The sequence below is a fragment of the Sprattus sprattus genome (assembly GCF_963457725.1).
Source record: "Sprattus sprattus genome assembly, chromosome: 8".
NCBI lineage: Eukaryota > Metazoa > Chordata > Actinopteri > Clupeiformes > Clupeidae > Sprattus > Sprattus sprattus.
Window position 1 is genome coordinate 26,160,390 of NC_137927.1, and position 19,856 is coordinate 26,180,245.

The window sequence follows — 19,856 nt, forward strand, 5'->3', positions numbered from 1 at the left end:
AGACTGGACACAGACACAGACTGGACACAGACTGGACACAGAGTGGACACAGACACAGACTGGACACAGACACAGAGTGGACACAGACTGGACACAGACACAGACTGGACACAGACACAGACTGGACACAGACTGGACACAGAGTGGACACAGACACAGACTGGACACAGACACAGACTGGACACAGACACAGAGTGGACACAGACTGGACACAGACACAGACTGGACACAGACTGGACACAGAGTGGACACAGACACAGACTGGACACAGACACAGAGTGGACACAGAGTGGACACACACAGAGTGGACACAGACACAGAGTGGACACAGATACAGAGTGGACACAGACACAGACTGGACACAGACTGGACACAGACACAGACACAGAGTGGACACAGACACAGACTGGACACAGAGTGGACACAGACACAGAGTGGACACAGACACAGACTGGACACAGAGTGGACACAGACACAGACTGGTCACAGAGTGGACACAGACACAGAGTGAACACAGACACAGAGTGGACACAGACACAGACAGATTGGACACAGACTGGACACAGACACAGACTGGACACAGAGTGGACACAGACACAGAGTGAACACAGACACAGAGTGGACACAGACACAGACAGATTGGACACAGACTGGACACAGACACAGACTGGACACAGAGTGGACACAGACAGAGAGTGGACACAGACAGCGTGTGGAGATAGAGTGGACACAGACACAGAGTGATCAAAGAGTGGACACAGACATAGACTGGACCCAGACACAGAGTGAACACAGACACAGACTGGACACAGGGCTGTTTTTTTTTTTTGGATCTGCCTGCATAGCTGCTGGAAGCTACTTGAAAGCAAGCCCCTCCCTGTGAGATGGGAACATCTGTTCCGCCGGGCAGTCCACGGCTCTGTGCACGCCTCTCTGTGCACGCCTCTCTGTGCACGCCTCTCTGTGCACGGCTCTCTGTGCACGCCTCTCTGTGCACGCCTCTCCGTGCACGCCTCTCCGTGCACGCCTCTCCGTGCGCGCCTCTCTGTGCACGCCTCTCCGTTTGTCCCCTCTCTTCTCCCCACTCTTCTCTCCACACTCCAACAATAGTACACTGATAATCCCTGCTATTCCAAATGTATCTCTGCAAAGACAAGGAAGCACAGGACAGAAGGACTCCTTCAGGAGGCAGCAGCACAGTTGGAGGAACAGTCTCTCACTGTAGGAACAGACTGGTACATTTACGTTCAGTGGATGGCATGTGTTCTACATGTATGCATATCAAGCTATTGATAGATTGGTAGTTAGATCATTTGTAGTATTTTTCAGAAGGTTGTCTCATTCTGACCGTTAACATTGCTGACTTAACAGTCAATATCTCAGGAGTTTAAGTTTTGATACATGTATAAATAATGTGTGTAGTTTCTTACACAAACACACATAATTCAACACTGAACATGCAATTGGACACGTTAGGCAAGGTGTTCGACATCTTTAATGGGGAATGTCTTTTCACAGCTGTGTACGGTGTCAGGCACGGGATCTTATCTGCATTTACTATCATGTCAGCTGTGTCCCACGTGGACCTCTTATGCTACTAAATAATCAGTCAGGCAGAGCAGCCGCAGGGGAAGTTACATTTCATGTTAAAGCATTGGAAACAAAGGTGTCAAGATGTTGGCCCTGGCGGCAATGTTCAGCGATGCTCCTAGTAAACTGATGTTATCTGTACAGCTGTTTATGTGTTACACGTAACCCACACATGCGACGTATTATTCATTCCGAGGGTAATAAACTGTTGCCAACACTGCGTGTATAGATATTTATAAAGCGCTACCTATGGCCAGTCTAGACGTATGGGGAGCATAGATTGTATAGGTGCCTTTTAGTTACATCATAAGCTCAGCAAATTGTTGTCATATGCTACAAAATAGAATTTCTGTTGATATTAACAGTAATCTGTACACTGCTGTTATCTGTTGAGGCCCTGAATTACAATGAAGTCATTCTGACGCATTGCCTTATTGCCTGCGTGCCAGACTGCATCCATTAACACACCAGTAATCTTTCTGCTTTGGCCAACACAGCGCTGAAGGACTCAAGCAAGAGATCCATCAACAGCGACTGGAAGATTGAGCTGCCGGGGGAGTTCCAGCTCGCCGGCACAACGGTCCGCTACGTGCGACGGGGACTGTGGGAAAAGATGTCTGCTAAGGGACCCACTAAGACACCTCTACACCTCATGGTAAAGCCATTAGCTGGGGTGGTGGGGGAGGCAAAGAGAGAGCATGTGCTCAAGCAAGGAGGCATGCCCTCTCCCCGTTTATTTTCCTTCTAAAGTCGTGGGAGGATTTCCGTCTGTGTACATTAACGCTCGTGCGTCAAGGGGAAAAGGTATTTATGTACAGGAGACGTTTTTGAGAGAGGTGACGTTGGTCTATGGAAGAACCCTGTTTACCCCGGTGCTGAGCTCAGAGGGGTTGGGGACTGTGGGACACGTGCAGGGCACAGATGGGTGCACTTGAGTGCCGTGTGGACGTCAGAAAGACAGACTGTGCTCGGTCCAGGGTAAACAGGCAAAACACAGTCTCTCAGACACCATAGCACAGCCTCATCATTTTAGGGCAATAATTTAAAGATTTTGAGCCGGTTCCATGCTTGACCTGGAGCCTTCAATTCCAGGGAAAATCTGGAACACATTTCTTCTTTTCCTTGTGAAACGTATGGATGTATGTTTCGGCATGACATCATGTTTCTTCGTAGTTTTCTAAAACCTGCACATAATGGGTAAAGATGAAACTGAATCCTTTTAGCACCTTGTTTCACTTAAGATCTTCCATATAGCTGGACCTGGTCAAACGTAGGAGATTAAAATCAGTGCTCCTCTCACCCACCCCAGCTCGAAATGATCCTTTAAGAAAAAGTCTGTTAATGAAGGAAGCCTCAAGGCAGTCAAAGAGATTACAATTAACCTAATTAAGAAACGAAAGCAGCCTTCAGTGTCTGCCAAGTAAAGAGAAAAAAAAAAATCTTTGGATCCCAGTCACTTGACTTCAAACAGCCCAAGTGTTTTCATCCCTGCAGAATATTTAGCTAAATTGCAGGCGAGCCTGGAGGCTCTAGTGGAAGCTATGACGCTAAAGCCTGACCTTGAATGAATGCTTGGGCTTGTGCAGAGAAATCTGCTTTTCCCTGGCTTTGACTGCTCACAGAACTAGCTGCAGTGTTCCAGTAGGGCTTCCGTAGCTATATGATGATATAACTCTCCCGCTCTCTTACCTTTACACTATTGTGTGGCTTAATAGTCCAGGCAAAATAGCGTTTTACGACAGACTAATTGTAATAGAATTTTTTTCAGCATAGATCATTTCTATGAGGTGTCCAGAACAACATACTAAAAGTCCTAAGAAATCCAAGTTGAGGAAATATGTTTAATTCTCATCAATCTGAGATGTGTGCTAATAATGCATGGTAAAAATATGCCTCAAAATTTACATTTTTTCCTTTACTCCTATCAAAATGAAACTTTACACAATGAAAGTACCCATGAAAAGTAACATTTTTTGTATTACAAGTTTCTTTTGAAATTAATTTGAATATGCACATGAGCTCCACACTTATTGAATATGTCCATAGGCAGAAACACCATTCATATGTATGACAAATACATCGGCCAAATCTTCATCCTATCATCCTACTGCCAATGGGAGATGGCAATGTTGCTTTTAGACTGGCCTCTAACCTGAAAACTGCCTGGCTTGGTAGTACCTGCCAGGGGTATGGTGTTTCTGACTATGCAATCAGGACATATTCAATAAGTGTGACGCTCATGTGCATATTCAAATTCATTTCAAAAGAAACTTGTAATACAAAAAAAGTTACTTTTTATGTATACTTTTACTATGTAAAGTTTTACTGTGGTAGGAGTAAAGGAAAAAATTAAGCCCATTGGGTGTATTTTGGGCATATTCGATTAGTGTATAGCTCATTTGCATATTCAAATTCATTTTCAAAGAAACTTGTAATACAAAAAATGTAAATGTTCATGGGTACTTTCATTGTGTAAAGTTTTATTTTGATAGGAGTAAAGGAAAAAAAAAATTTTTGAGGTGTATTTTTGCCATGCATTATTAGCACACATCTCAGATTGATGAGAATTAAACATATTTCCTCAACTTGGATTTCTTAGGACTTTTAGTATGTTGTTCTGGACACCTCATAGAAATGATCTATGCTGAAAAAAATTCTATTACAATTAATTCCATTTTTGGCTCCAAAATGGGCTATTTTGCCTGGACTATAAGGCCTAAACGGATCTTTGCAGATACCTAAAGAACTTTCGAGACTAATGATGTTTTTTGTGCCATATCTGCAATACATGCTTAAATTTCAATGAAATTGAAATGAAAATGCCATGAAAACAGATGAAGCTGGTCTAGCTATAAGATCAAGTTTACCTAAAATGCTATTCCTGAATCTTTGTGAATGCGCTGTCCAGGTGCTCCTGTTCCATGACCAGACGTATGGGATCCACTACGAGTACACCGTGTCTCTGAACCAGACCCAGGAGAACCGCAGTGAGCTGCAGGCCCAGCCGGAACATCTCTATCTGTGGACCCACAGCAGCTGGGAGGGCTGCCGGGTCCAGTGTGGTGGAGGTTAGTGTGTTCTTGCCATCTTTCCCATACAGGGTCTTTTTAAAAGCTAATGGTAAGGTAAACTCTTTACTCAAAGGAACTTTCTCAAAAAGGTTCAACAGAAAAATCGTGAAGCTTTGAATAACCATTGGCTTTTCTCCATGAGGGAGGGAGAGTATTGTTTCTCCTGAATATATTCACTTACTGTTGATGAGGAGATCTGGGTGTGGTGGGACAAATGAAGGTGGAAAACTGGAAATCATGATGCTTACCAAACAAACGCATGTGCCAAACCATTACCGAAATTGCTGCCCTGCTATCTCAAAAACCTGATTCTGGTGAAAGAGCCAGGAGTTTGTGGAACAGAAAGGCTGCTGTCCTGAAGCAAGTTTTTGGAAGGGTGTTTCTCCGACTGCTCTTGTGGTCTCTGAGCATCTACCAACTTCCATTATTTGTTTATGTATGATTCAATGGCTGACTTCTAGCTGATCTGAAGAGCTGAATTTCTCACGCAGTGTTCTCATTAAGTTTCCACTGCCCTGTAATTAAATCAAGCCGCTGCTGATTTGATATTGGATTTAATAACTTTGGATTGATCGCTGGCAGGATGCAGGCCCTTTGTCCGCCGCAGGCTTTTATGGGTGTGACTGCGCTTGTATGTTTCTCTGGTAGACAGCTGCTTTCTGTTGAGCTTCCCAGACAGTTAAGAATTCGTATTAAGTTTATATGCGTGTCTTGCAAGCATTTGAGAGGGAATAAATGATTTTTCTTTTGGTAAAAGGCAGTGGTAGCGCCAAGCTTCTGCCATTCCCAAACGGGATGTGCTTCCCAACCAATGTTAAAATATTCATTTTGGTGAGGACACAGACAAACTGGCCGTTCCCTCGGTCTGTAAAGGCATCTCTGCGCTACCTTGACTGGAGCGAAATGGACAAAAGAGAACGGATGTCTTGGGGAGAGTCGTTCAGCGGGGGGGTGGTAATGGTTCTGAGGGTCCGGGCGCGCGTAGCGAATCGGAACCCAAGGCTCTTGTCTCCTTCCATCCGAGTCGAGGCTGCTGTTTTGATTGTGCCGTGGAATCTCCAATGCGTTGCATATGTGCGCCGCGCTGTTGCGCTAATCTGGAGCTGGCGGCAGTCTCTGAGCAGTGGCTGCGAGGCTGCACATCAAACAGGGCAGGCGGGGGGCCACGGGCAAAGCAGAGAGAGAGAGAGAGAGAGAGAGAGAGCGAGAGCGAGAGAGGCACCTTTACTCAACTCCTTCTCCTAATCATCCGACACAGATATCAGTTTGGGCTGGCACAGAGATAGATCCGCTCACACCCCATTTAAACCGCGACTCTGCAGTCCGCTTTGAGACAAATATGAGGTGTGTGCATAATCTTTGAAGTTTATTCCTCAAACTTCTGATATTTTAATGCTCTTTAAAAATGATGTTAATGACTTGTGTTGGATCATCACATCTGTAATCGCCTGGGACATCCTCTAAAAGCGTCTTTTAAATCTAGCCAGCTCGCTGTTATTTATGGGGTGTTGGGAGGCATCTAATTGGCAATTGTTGTGAAATAATAAGTACAACGGAATGACTCTCAAAGGAAAGGAGACAGCCCAGGGAGTCAGTCAGCGTGGCTCTAATTGCAATATAAACTGCGTTGGGACATCACTGATTTCCTAAGACTACAATGAATGATCGTCCTTGTACTTTTGGATGTGGCTCTCAAGTTGTTTAGAAATCTCATGCAGACGCTTAGGTGTTGGCCAACAGCAACTTGTCGAGATGGAACATACTTCTGAGTTGCCGTGGTTTCCATAAATCATTGTTCCTTTTGCAGTAACATTTCAGACATAGACTAAACAGCACAAAGAAATTCCTTGTTGAATGGGGAGCACAATGATTCTCTCTGTAGAGCTCGAAAGAGAAGGAAGCTGAAGCCTAGCGGTGTTCCTCTGCTTTGTGTTCGGTGACGTGGAATTCATTACAGTCTAGCTGTGCTTGGATGGTCCTGTGGCATAAAGGCTTAAGGTTTGCCTCAGCCAGCGGGCTCTGTGTCTACCGCCTGCACTGAATGTATAGATACTTAATACAACCCCCCCCCCCCCCCCTCACACACACACACACTTTTACACACACACACACACACACATACACACACACACACACACACTCACACAAAGCAATGTCGGTTATTGCTGACTAATAGCTGAAAATGTGGGGGATAGGGCAGGCTCAAAGAGTCAGACTAACCATGTAACTGATAGAGCTGCATGTAAAGCTCTTTGAATGATATTTCACCCCCTGCTTTCAAGTTGGTTTGCCCCAGGTGGCTTCGCAGTATGGGGACAAGATTTGGACTGCATGGTTTGGCTTGGCACATTCATCACAACAGAACATTAATGAACTAATCCTCTAGCCTGGCATGCTGCCGTCGTTTTAAGCTAAGAATGCTTTTAAGGGCCCTTTCTTGAGCCACGTTTCACATTGCGCATAAGGGTCATTGCTTCACCCCAGTACTAATTTGGTCAGAGTCCAGTTGACCACTAAAAATAGCCCTGTTTGCCATTGAGGTCATTACTTCTAATTAACTATGTTTTATTCTGTAATTGCCTCTCAATTAGACAGGGCTCTAATGCAGATCAGGCAAGGGTTAGCTGGAGCTTTGGTCAATCTTGGCCAGTGGGTTAGCCGCAGCACATGATACCGTGCATGTTCTGGAATAACCTGTGTCTGAGAACAAACTGTTCCATTACCTCAATATTATTCAAAGACGTAAATAGATGAGCGCACGTGAACAGCTTGAGTTTGTTCAAATGGTCAAAAACTTAATTTGATTGGATAGTTGTTCATCATGTTCACGTGTGTGGTATCAAGAATGTAAGTGAATGATTGTGTTAATACATTAAGGTCTGTTTGTCTTGATTCTTTTTTTCTTGTTGATGTCTTCAGGCGAGAGAAGGACGGTTGTGTCCTGCATGAAGCTTCTCAATAAGTCCATGACCCTTGTGAATGACAGCCACTGTCAACCCGAGAACCGACCAGCGCCTCAGATCCGCCACTGCAACACCCACCCCTGCCAGTACCGGTAAGAGCCCAACCAGCCCTGACATTCAATCAGCAACTACCTCCAGAACCTCACGTGCACTACTGTAACTGAAGAACCTCACGTGCACTACTGTAACCTCACGTGCACTACTGTAACCTCACGTGCACTACTGTAACTGAAGAACCTCACGTGCACTACTGTAACCTCACGTGCACTACTGTAACCTCATGTGCACTACTGTAGCTGAAGAACCTCAGGTGCACTACTGTCGCTGAAGAACCTCAGGTGCACTACTGTAACCTCACGTGCACTACTGTAACTGGGGAACCTCACGTGCACTACTGTACCTGGGGAACCTCACGTGCACTACTGTAACTGAAGAACCTCACGTGCACTACTGTAACCTCACGTGCACTACTGTAACTGGAGAACCTCACGTGCACTACTGTAACTGGGGAACCTCACGTGCACTACTGTAACCTCACGTGCACTACTGTAACTGCAGAACCTCACGTGCACTACTGTAACTGAAGAACCTCACGTGCACTACTGTAACTGAAGAACCTCACGTGCACTACTGTAACTGGGGAACCTCACGTGCACTACTGTAACTGAAGAACCTCACATGCACTACTGTAACCTCAGGTGCACTACTGTAACCTCACGTTCACTACTGTAACTGGGGAACCTCACGTGCACTACTGTAACTGGGGAACCTCTCGTGCACTACTGTAACTGAAGAACCTCACGTGCACTACTGTAACTGGAGAACCTCACGTGCACTACTGTAACTGAGGAGCCTCACGTGCACTACTGTAACCTCACGTGCACTACTGTAACTGAAGAACCTCAGGTACTGTGACAAGGAAAATGCTCATCGCTCACCTCGGTCCCATTTGCTCATTTGTGAGGGAGAATTGTAAAGATTTAGTTCTATTGAAAAAGAGGGTCATATATCTGAGTTAGGGGTAGAGGGGTGGTCTGCTGTTATGAAAGTTTGCATTTTGCCACTTATTGGAGTATTATAGCCTTGTCTTCAATAAAGCCAGCAGTTGTGAACATTATTAAATAAGGGCCATGCTCCAAACCAAACGTAATAAAGTGTGCGGTGCGCTCTGGTTTTCTTCGTATGTTCTCTTAGAGACTCGTGTCTGAAAATATCTCTTTTGAGCTCAGTTTCGATGCAATTAAACACTCATTCAAAGTTTTATGCTCAGAGCATCGTTAAGTTGTGCACCGACAAAGCTAGGCAGTCTTACCTAAAGGCCAATTGAGGTGTGAGTGTGTGAGTGTGTGAGTGTGTGTGTGTGTGTATGTGTGTGTGTGTGTGTGTGTGTGTGTGTGTGTCCCTTAGACAGTGCTTGTTTGTGAGCAGCTGGATGGTCCTGGCAGTGTGGAAGAGAAAACATAAAAATCTCATTTGAGGCTCAAATGAATTGCAGGAGTCGGCTCGACCGTCCACGGTCCGGAGAGAGATAGCGGCCTGACTGAAGAAACAGACAGAGAGCGAGGCAACAAGGCACAGCCGTTCACTTAACTGGCTAATGGCTCGCTTTTGCAGATGCCTCTGAGATATGTTGAGGATTCAGCATTGGCTAAGGTTGCAAGAGATCGCAGAGGTGTGAGTGACATTATTATGGGCTCCTCCTGCACGGCTGACCTGACCCAGAGGTTTCTCATGCTCCCCTTGTTGCACTGTTGGCTGGATGTGTTGGTCTAGCTAGTGTTTTTTAGGTGATGTGAAGTGCTGCAGATAAGCAATAGATTTAAGTCGGTGAGATGACGGGGATTTGTTTCCTGGCTCTCACCAAGGATGGACTGAGTCAAGTCTCACCCAAGCTCCTGGCATCTCAATAGTATATTCAGACAGGTATAGGAGCTTCAGATAAGTGTGTCAAACAACTAAATGTAAATATACTTTTCCGGCTGTGCGATTGGCTGTTGGACCTTTTCTGTTTGGCTGTGTGCTCGTGATGGCTTTTAGCGGCTGTGGGCTCTCCCTCAGATCTTTAGTGACAGATGTGTGCGGAAAGCTTCCCAGACTTAGCTTAGCTAGTCAACCTTATTTATGCCTTCCCTCACAAAGTTGCCGAACCATTAATTCTCCGTGCTTTCAAAATCATTACTGAAGATCCACAGATGCACACGATTTGTGCTCCGTAGACTCCAGAGCCCTGGTAATGAGAGGGAGCACGCTGGACCTGCGGTGAAGACAACCAGAAAGGAGCTTCCAGGCTTAACATGCCCCTCTGACGAAATAGAAGAAAACCCTCCAGCCTTTTGGAGTTCTGAGACCGACACACTTTATCAGTGCTTTTGATTTCAGGGAGAGCATGACATCCTAAATCCCCCAGATGTTCCCGCGCTGCTCTAATACTGTCTCCATGAAGCAGTCCATGGTGTATATTCTTAAAACCTTTGCATTAATAAGCCGCTTGTTGAGATGTTTCGTAAAAACTCCAGTACCCGTTTGACATTTATGTATTCTGTTGCACTCAAGCCTAATTAGCATTGCATCCTAACGAGTGTCGTTAGTAGCGAGCCAAGCGATGTGTTTTTGTGCTTTTGGACCAGCCTCCTCACCGTGGCACTGTTGGCCTCTGTTGAAGTAGAGGCTGGTCTCTCAGGGGTTATTTCTGGCGCTGCTAGTGGGGGGTTTGTTTCAGCCACAGGAGATTTGCACCCAGGAAAATGTGCTGCGTAAGCATGACATTGGAGAAAGTGTCTTTTCTCTGCTGGTCTCTGCTGTTGTTATATATGCCTCATTCTGAATGTATGTGTCTGTCTGTCTCTCTGTCTCTCTGTCTCTCTCTCTCTCTGCATCCATCTCTCTCTCTCTCTCTCTCTCTCTCTCTCTCTCTTTATCTCTCTGTCTCTCTCTCTGTCTCTCTCTCTCTCTCTCTCTCTCTCCTTCTCTCTGCATCCCTCTCTCAGCTGGGTGACCGGTGAATGGGGCAAGTGCTCGGTGACGTGCGGGAAGGGCTTGCAGCTGCGTGACGTGATGTGTGTGCACCAGCTTCAGAACGGCTCGTACGTCAACACCCGAGACCTCTACTGCCTGGGCGGCAAGCCCTCTGCCATGCAGGGCTGCGACGGGCGCGACTGCCTCACCGCGTGGGAGGCGTCAGAGTGGTCTAAGGTGCTTCTCGTCCTCCATCCCTTTCTTCTAATCTCAGTAGACACTGTGGAATATGGTTGCACTGTATGACATGTGGAATATGGTTGTTTTGTATGAAATGTGGAATATGGTTGTATTGTATGAAATGTAGAATATGGTTGTATTGTATGAAATGTGGAATATGGTTGTTTTGTGTGAAATCTATTTTTTTTCATTTTTGAAAGGAGATGTTTGTGTGCTCTGTAGCTGGTTACAGTGTTTGTGAAAGTGTATTTCATTTGCCCTGTTGAGGGCAGTGTGGCCTGTTCTCAGTTTCTCTGTTTCTCCCTCTCTCCCTCTCTCCCTCTCTCCCTCTTCTCTTTCTGTCCGTCATTCTCTCGACCTTCCTCTCAGTTCATTAGAGTTGATAGTAAGAGATCCAGCTAATGGGTTCCCGCAGGAGCACCTTCTTAAATAAGTAATGTCCTCTCTCCCCTGTACCCCCTCCACGCAGTGCTCGTCAGACTGTGGACGCGGGACACGGACGCGCACCGTCACCTGCACCAACCCTCAGGGCCGCTGCGACCCAGTGTCCCGACCGGGGGAGGAGGAGGCCTGTGAGGACCACTCCAAGTGCTACGAATGGAAGACTGGAGAATGGTCAAAGGTACAGTCTGCCTGACGACGGACGGAAGAAGATGTTTTGAAGCTGCTTGTCAGCCTTATGCATTCATACTCCTCCCTGTTGTAGGCTGTAGCAGGTTGCTCACTGACACGACTGAATTAGTAGGCCGTGGTTGTTCTCTGTTCTGTTCATGCAATAACTCAACCAAATGTCAAATGCAAGAACCAATGTAACATTCGTTCTTGCATTTGACATTTTGTTGAGTTATTGCATGTGTGGAAAATACACCAGAGTGTACATGTAATTCACCCTGACTTGTCACGTGCATATATGTGCCAAAGCGCCTCGCATTCTTTGGCACAGATTCTCCATCAACTTCTAAAGTGTGTTCAGCAGACATACTCAGACAGTGGGCGAATGATGATGGAGCACTCGCACACAGTCCCAAGCACCCAAAGAACTGAAAACACACTGAACAGATACCTGCTACCAGTAGTCATTACTGGAATAGTCATATCTCTGTGACAGCCTTGGCAATCATATTGAGCGTCCTTTCCCAATCAGGGGTTTGTCAGCTATTATGTGGGAAGCTTGTCTCTCGTCTCTCCCTCCATCTCGCTAAAAAAAAAAATCAATCCATACATCACCCTCGCCAGCTCATTAATCTACATTTTTAGAGAAAATATAAAAAAAAAGAAATCCTTCCAGCCCAGATGTCCGTTTCCACACGATTTACTCGCTCCCGCTCTCCCATGCTGTGGCGCACGCAGACATGGTGCCAGTCCTGACGCAGGCTTGTTGACTAATTGCTGGGCTGCACCTGTCTGTTGCAGTAACTGGCTGAAGGAGTTCCTCCCTGGAGTCCCTCTCCCTCCTGCTGCCAGGACGCCTGCTTTGAAGTGACGTCTCAACCACACTCTCTGTTATTCCATGCGTGGTCTCCTTTTTTCTTTTTTTTCCCCCTCCCAATCACTAGTGGTTGATGCATTGTTTGATCTGATATAAAACATATCCTGCACCTTTGAATGATTCTGATAAGTGCAGGCACTTCTTTGATACTGTAACAGCGTGACTTGTTCTCCCAGCGGTGAGCTGTCAGTTTGTGCTGGTGTCATGTCCTTTCTACACCACGTACCGCCTTCACATCTTCTCCTGCTCTTGGAATGGAATCTACTCTCTACACCATATCTTGAATTACCATTAGCCAATCTCACTGAAAATTGTTGTGAAGGAACGTTTTAAAAGGAGCGGGATATTGTTTGATACTAATTGTTGGGTACAGTTCCACAACGAGATTTCTGCAATATCCTTTTTATATAGCCTTATATGCCCAGCATTACTCAGAATGACCTTACACACCCAGAAGTGATCTGGTTCCGTTGTATTGACAGTGAGATGCACTGGGCTGGACCACATCTGTGCCTATGCCCCTGCTGCTGCTGGTGTTTGGTGGAAAGCCGGCTAACTCCATTCCATAGAGCTGGTTATCCATTGTGGCAGTGACCAGCTGCTGCCTGTGCCTGTGCCTGCACCAGGCTGACTGCCACTGCCAAGAGCACAGAGCACGGCTGCTTTTCCCGTCTCTCTCTCTCTCCCCATGCTTGCCGCACCCCTGAGGATTCTGGGTAATCTAGTAGAACAACATGGCAGTGGTTACTTACTCGGTAAAGAACCTCCGACAGGGACCGAGGACAGTGTGAATCCAACTTCTCAGTAAAGCTGTTAAACAAGGCAGTGGCTAGACTCTTCTCTTTCTGTCTGTTGATGAGGAGGGAAACAACCAGACTCTTTAAACGCTGCTCTATCTGTCTGTTGATGAGGGAAACAACCAGACTCTTTAAACGCTGCTCTATCTGATGATGAGGGAAACAACCAGACTCTTTAAACACTGCTCTATCTGTTGATGAGGGAAACAACCAGACTCTTTAAACACAGCTCTGTCTGATGATGAGGGAAACAACCAGACTCTTTAAACACAGCTCTATCTGTCTGTTGATGAGGGAAACAACCAGACTCTTTAAACACTGCTCTATCTGTTGATGAGGGAAACAACCAGACTCTTTAAACACAGCTCTGTCTGATGATGAGGGAAACAACCAGACTCTTTAAACACAGCTCTATCTGTTGATGAGGGAAACAACCAGACTCTTTAAACGCTGCTCTATCTGTCTGTTGATGAGGGAAACAACCAGACTCTTTAAACGCTGCTCTATCTGTCTGTTGATGAGGGAAACAACCAGACTCTTTAAACGCTGCTCTATCTGTCTGTTGATGAGGGAAACAACCAGACTCTTTAAACGCTGCTCTATCTGTCTGTTGATGAGGGAAACAACCAGACTCTTTAAACGCTGCTCTATCTGTCTGTTGAGGAGGGAAACAACCAGACTCTTTAAACGCTGCTCTATCTGTCTGTTGATGAGGGAAACAACCAGACTCTTTAAACGCTGCTCTATCTGTCTGTTGAGGAGGGAAACAACCAGACTCTTTAAACACAGCTCTGTCTGTTGAGGAGGGAAACAACCAGACTCTTTAAACGCTGCTCTATCTGTCTGTTGAGGAGGGAAACAACCAGACTCTTTAAACGCTGCTCTATCTGTCTGTTGAGGAGGGAAACAACCAGACTCTTTAAACACAGCTCTGTCTGTTGAGGAGGGAAACAACCAGACTCTTTAAACGCTGCTCTATCTGTCTGTTGAGGAGGGAAACAACCAGACTCTTTAAACGCTGCTCTATCTGTCTGTTGAGGAGGGAAACAACCAGACTCTTTAAACGCTGCTCTATCTGTCTGTTGATGAGGGAAACAAGCAGACTCTTTAAACACAGCTCTGTCTGTTGAGGAGGGAAACAACCAGACTCTTTAAACGCTGCTCTATCTGTCTGTTGATGAGGGAAACAACCAGACTCTTTAAACACAGCTCTGTCTGTTGATGAGGGAAACAACCAGACTCTTTAAACGCTGCTCTTTCTGTTAATAAGGGAAACAACACCACTTGCCAAGCATGTTTAATCCTCGCCCGGCCCACAAGTCAACTGCACCTTCACAAAAAGGTTTAACATGTACAGTAAGAGCACAAAATGGCTAAATCAACTAATCTGTCACATTAAGCCTGCAGCCTGGTGTGTACAGTTTTGTTTGAAGTGAAGTGACTGCAGTCTTCAGGTCATTGCTGGCAGTTACTCACTGACTTCTAAAGACCACTTAATCTCCATCGGTCACACAGGTCTGAGAGTGACAGCCCTGCCTGGAAAAAGCACTAACATCTCAGCTGGATATGCTCTTAACTTTATTACCTGTTTTTGCTGTGCTTTGTCAGAAGTAAAAAAAACGAAACGAAAAAAAAATCGAAAAGGTGTGCACAGATAGCTTGTTCCTCTACAAACACCTTAGCCGTTGTGCCATAGCTCTGTAACAGAGCTTCAACTGACATTATATTTGTGCAACTGGCTCTGATGAAATCTCTAGACTGAAAGCCGTATCAGCTTACACTGTGGGGTCTCAGTGCAGACATTTAAAAATCACGTAATCATTCTTGCACAGGATCGTAAAATGGAGACTGCTCTCGACCCAGATGTCATTTTTTTTGACTTACTGAGATTCTTATGTTCGTGCTTGGTGGCTACTTGGTACTATTTGTGTGTTTTTTCTCTCTTTCTCTCTTTGTTCATGAATGACTTTCAAGAGTCCCTAGCAGGCGTGAGCCTGAAGGTCAGCCCAACAGGGTGAGCAGGGAGTCGTGAAATCCCCCCCCCCCTCAGCGAAAAAGGAACTGGAAAACCCTGAGCTTTATGCCTCCCTGTGCACGCTGGCCGACCGTGGGCGCACTCACCTTTCAACCTGCCGCCTCACCCGCAACATCTGCTAAAGTCGTCGGTGAGAGGTGGAGACTGCTGAAAGACTCACGAAGGTTGCGAGCGGGAAAACGACTGGAGCCAAAGTCCGTGTGTCGAGGCCGAAGGGGGCCACGGCTGAGGCAAAACCAAGCTTGTTAAGAGCTAATCACATTGTGGGGCCCGGGGTCCATGTGACGTCATTGGCGCTGATTTTTTTTTTTAAACGAGCGAGCTCTTGTTCAGGAGAGGACCACATATGGCTCTTGCTGAGTGAAATCAGCTGTCACCGTCTCCAGATGACAACCCCTGACTTCAAACATTTTTTTCAAAAGATTTCAAAAGCTGCAGAGATAGAAAACATGATGCAGATCATCAAACCCCAGCAGAATGTAGTGAAACTATCCAGTGCTTTCTCCAGGAGGCCATGGTCTATCTGTATCCCTGATTCCGCAATAGAGTAGTGGTAAAATCAAACCATTTGTTTTACTGAAAGGCCATGGAAGAATCAGAGGTCTAGTTGAATGCCAAGACTGTCCTTGTAATGCAGCTCTTTCCTCCAATGCCTGAAATTGGCCCCCGTCATTGCATGTCTTAAAGGCCAGCCTGGGCTGGATTGTGTCCTGTAATAGCAGTGGCAGCATTAATGATCCCTTTGAGAATGTTCTGATCGGGGATTAGTGGAGATTACCGAATAGGGAACCGGCATTTAACCAGTGTGATTCATGCCGTGGTGTGTGACCTGTCTGCAAAATGGAGATAATCATATTGTTATGGGAAAAAAAAGACTCTGATCCTCTGTGACTGCAAATAGGATATAAAGTGAGATTTTCCACTGCTTACACTCTGTGATGATGTATTCAAAAGTCATGATTTACAATTATCTGGAAAAGCAACTGTACATTTCAAATGGCCAAAATAACCAGACTCTTGTGTTGCTCAAGCAGTAGCAGCTCTCGTACCGTGTAAGAATTCTGGGGGTGCGAGACGATGACTGGATGGTCTGTGACCCCTCATGAACCGCTCATCTCTACCAGTACGAATGTTCTGTCTAACACAAACCAATAAACACTGCACCAAACATGCTTGACTTTAAACACTAGAGGTAGTTTGTAATGCAGCTCTCTGCGATGGTGCACACATCCAGTCCTGACTTTAACCAGTTAGCATATTTGAGCTCTGGCCCCACTCTGCTATGGTGCACTCATCCAGCCCTGACTTTAACCAGTTAGCATATTTGAGCTCCGGCCCCACTCTGCGATGGTGCACTCATCCAGCCCTGACTTTAACCAGTTAGCATATTTGAGCTCCGGCCCCACTCTGCGATGGTGCACTCATCCAGCCCTGACTTTTACCAGTTAGCATATTTGAGCTCCGGCCCCACTCTGCGATGGTGCACTCATCCAGCCCTGACTTTTACCAGTTAGCATATTTGCGCTCCGGCCCCCGCGGGGCACCCTGAGCTTTGATCTGCCATTGGATATTCTCAACGAGGCCATGGGTCAGAGCTCCACGTGCGTTAGCGTATGGTGTCATTCCCCATTAATGATGCATGGGAGTCCACGGGGGGGGGGGCTTTGAGCCGCACTCTCCACGGCTGACGTTATTTACTACACTCCAACGGAAGGCCAAGCGCTGAGCAGCCGAGTCGCAGTGATGATTTCGTTTCACCACTCTGACTTTTCCTCGTTCACTCTCCTAGGCTTGAACACTGTATTGAGATGAAAGGACCTTGGGGTGCTTGTTGTCTGTGAGAGCCACACAGATGCACTCCGTCATGTGAGGAAACAGAAGCTGGGCGTGCATCTGTAATAAATGGTGCAGAGCCAATTTGTCTCCCTATGGGTCTACTCCGGGTGTTTACTTGGGGGATTTTTTAATCTAATTCAGTCAGGATACATTTATGCAGTCATCATTGTTAGTCTCCCACATTGACTGTATTTTCCCCTGCCAAGCGTGCGGCATTCATCCTTAACATATCAAGGAGTTTGTTTATTAGACAGTATTAAAGTATCACTCTGGTAAGAGGATTCAATTTAGCACTCCGAGTTATTAGAAAAACAGCCCCCAGGGGGGACTCGATATCTTGTGAGGACGGAGATCACAGCCAAACCTTATTTGGATTCTGACTGCTGCCGTATCTTGTGGGATGCTTATCAAAATGCCTTATTCAGCCAATGCGTTTTTTTTTTTCTTCTTTTTTTTTTCTCTTTTTCCAAATCTGCGTGAGTTCGTATCGGCGTATCTTTGTCTCCTGATTTAGTGCCGTGGTGCTCCCTGCACTGTTGATCATCCTGATCAGTCTTGGTTATGGGTCATGAGCTGTGGAATGATGGTGAATGTTTGTAATCGGATCATCCTGGGGACGTCTCTGCGAGACGAGGTGGGCGTTCACTAGTCTAGTCAACGAGATGTCAAGTGGACGAGTCTGCATCTTTAAACCTGACTGGCGTGTGTGTGTGAAACCACTAATTGCTTATTTGCACAGTGGATTGAAAAGTGATAAATATTCAGGCCCTTAATGTTAGAGTTTCATATTCCATATTCTTTTACTGCTGATAACCTGGGATTGGTGTGTGTGTTGTACTCTCTTCCACAACTACTGGAACAGTGTGTGTGCTGCTCACTCTTTGTTTTTGTTTGTGTGTGTGTGTGTGTGTGTGTGTGTGTGTGTGTGTGTGTGTGTGTGTGTGTGTGTGTGTGTGTATGTTTACTGTTGGGCACCATAGTTTGTGAGCACTTGCATGGCACCAGAACAGTTAAAGGTTAAAGACATTACTTGCGGAGTGGAGTTCTTGCATTTCTGAAGACTTAATTGCTCCCATTTAGCTGTTGATTACACACTGGTGTGGGAATATTGTACCACACAATCTTGACATTAAAAGAGTCTAGGATGATATCTAGTCAGCATTTGGATAAATAACCTCCATTAATTTTGTATTTATCTCCCTGGAGTGCCTGACATGGCTCATTGCATGTAGCTTGATCATTCAATACTTGATGAAATGTGAGACATTAGTTTCAAAGGAACTCATACTGCACTCATTGCCTTTTGCAGCTGTATTGAGCTCTCAAGAGTGAGTGGAATCATTTTCTCATCGTTAATGTTTACAGCTAGTTGGCTTTAAAGATTTTTGAAAGCATGATTTATTTGTAAAACTGGTCCAGCTTTCAAGCAGCGTGCCCTGATGCACTGAATTGTATTTTTCACCATCTTTATTATTGATTTGTATCATAATCTTTGTGCCTCTTCTTTCTCTCCGTCTTTATAGGCAAAAGATGAGCTAACAGTCAAACACACCAAATCAGCCTTCTCAATTACAGCTGTGAGTGTGTGTGAATTGACCGGCACACTGTGATTCTTTGCAGTGCTCGTCCTCGTGCGGAAGGGCTCTCCAGTCTCGGGTCGTCCAGTGCATGCACCGCGTGACCGGTCGCCACGGCAACGACTGCCCGGCCGTGCTGAAGCCGCCGGCCTACCGGCAGTGCCACCAGGGGGCGTGCAACGAGAAAGTCAACGTCAACACCATCACCTCCCCTAGACTAGGTAAGAATAGAACTGCAATCACCCTCAGCCAAGGCACTGTGAGGACTACTGCCTGTAGGCTAAATGCCGTGCTAAGTTCTGAGTTATTGCATGAGTCATTGGGAATGGTGATACTGATCCATGCGTATTTAGATCATAATTCATATGCAACAACTTACTTAATAGCTATTAATAAGGGCTAATTAGGAGCTTATATAGGGTAAATTCTTAGTTAACTGTCTATTATGGGTAGAATAAGGTCATGCAGAATAAGGCATTAATTAGTGATTTACAATGAGTAATAAGTGGCTAGTTTGCTGCTAATACACATGTTAGTAAGTGGCTAAGTAGCTCACTGTGAGGACTACTGCTTGTGTCTACACTGGAGAACTGTAGGCTAAATGCCGTGCTAAGTTGTGAGTTATTGCATGAGTCATTGGGAATGGTGAAAGTGACCTCATGGCTGTGTTGGCATCTCCCTGCAGCTGCACTGACGTACAAGTGCATGGGGGACCAGTGGACGGTGTACTGTCGGGTGATCCGGGAGAAGAACCTGTGCCAGGACATGCGGTGGTACCAGCGCTGCTGCCAGACCTGTAGAGACTTTTATGCCAACAAAATGCCACACAACAGTTAATGACCTCGCAGCAGATGTATAGGGTTGTTTCATTTGACATGTTTTGACTATTTTGAGTGATTATAATTTTTATTATTATCATATAAATTATTGTTATGTCCATTGCTATGGCATAATATCATAAAAGTTCATTTACATGAACATACATTTCAAGTGAGATATAAAGCTCAAAGATGTTAAGGTTACTTGAAAACTTTTTTGTTTGTTTAGTTTAGTTTTGCTGTAAACCAAAGTGAGTGACTTATAGACATGAGAGGTTCACTGTTCAGCCCATCAGGATGGCTGTTGTGCAGTGTGAAAACATTCAGCTGGCCCTGTTTACGAATCACCACTGGCTGGCCAGTAACCCAAGAATGGGCACTGGAACATCTTTACTTCCCAGATATGTAAAAAAAAAAAAAATGTTTCTTTTTGTTTTACTGTATGTTTCTTTTCTGTTGTCTTTAATTTAATTTTTATAAAGAGT

The 19,856-nt window shown here is 45.5% G+C and overlaps 1 protein-coding gene across 1 annotated transcript in view; it reads left to right on the forward strand.

Annotated features, from left to right (window-relative positions):
• The window catches only part of adamts17 (ADAM metallopeptidase with thrombospondin type 1 motif, 17), a gene marked incomplete at both ends in the record, with an annotated part of 75,243 nt that extends 55,853 nt beyond the window's left edge, over positions 1-19,390 (forward strand). The window contains 7 exons of the mRNA XM_080843437.1: positions 2,088-2,245; positions 4,499-4,658; positions 7,581-7,716; positions 10,612-10,816; positions 11,289-11,441; positions 18,597-18,774; positions 19,239-19,390. Coding sequence (XP_080699563.1) covers positions 2,088-2,245; positions 4,499-4,658; positions 7,581-7,716; positions 10,612-10,816; positions 11,289-11,441; positions 18,597-18,774; positions 19,239-19,390 — 1,142 coding nt within the window. The remainder of the gene's footprint in view (positions 1-2,087; positions 2,246-4,498; positions 4,659-7,580; positions 7,717-10,611; positions 10,817-11,288; positions 11,442-18,596; positions 18,775-19,238) is intronic.
• Between the last annotated feature and the right edge of the window lie 466 nt (positions 19,391-19,856).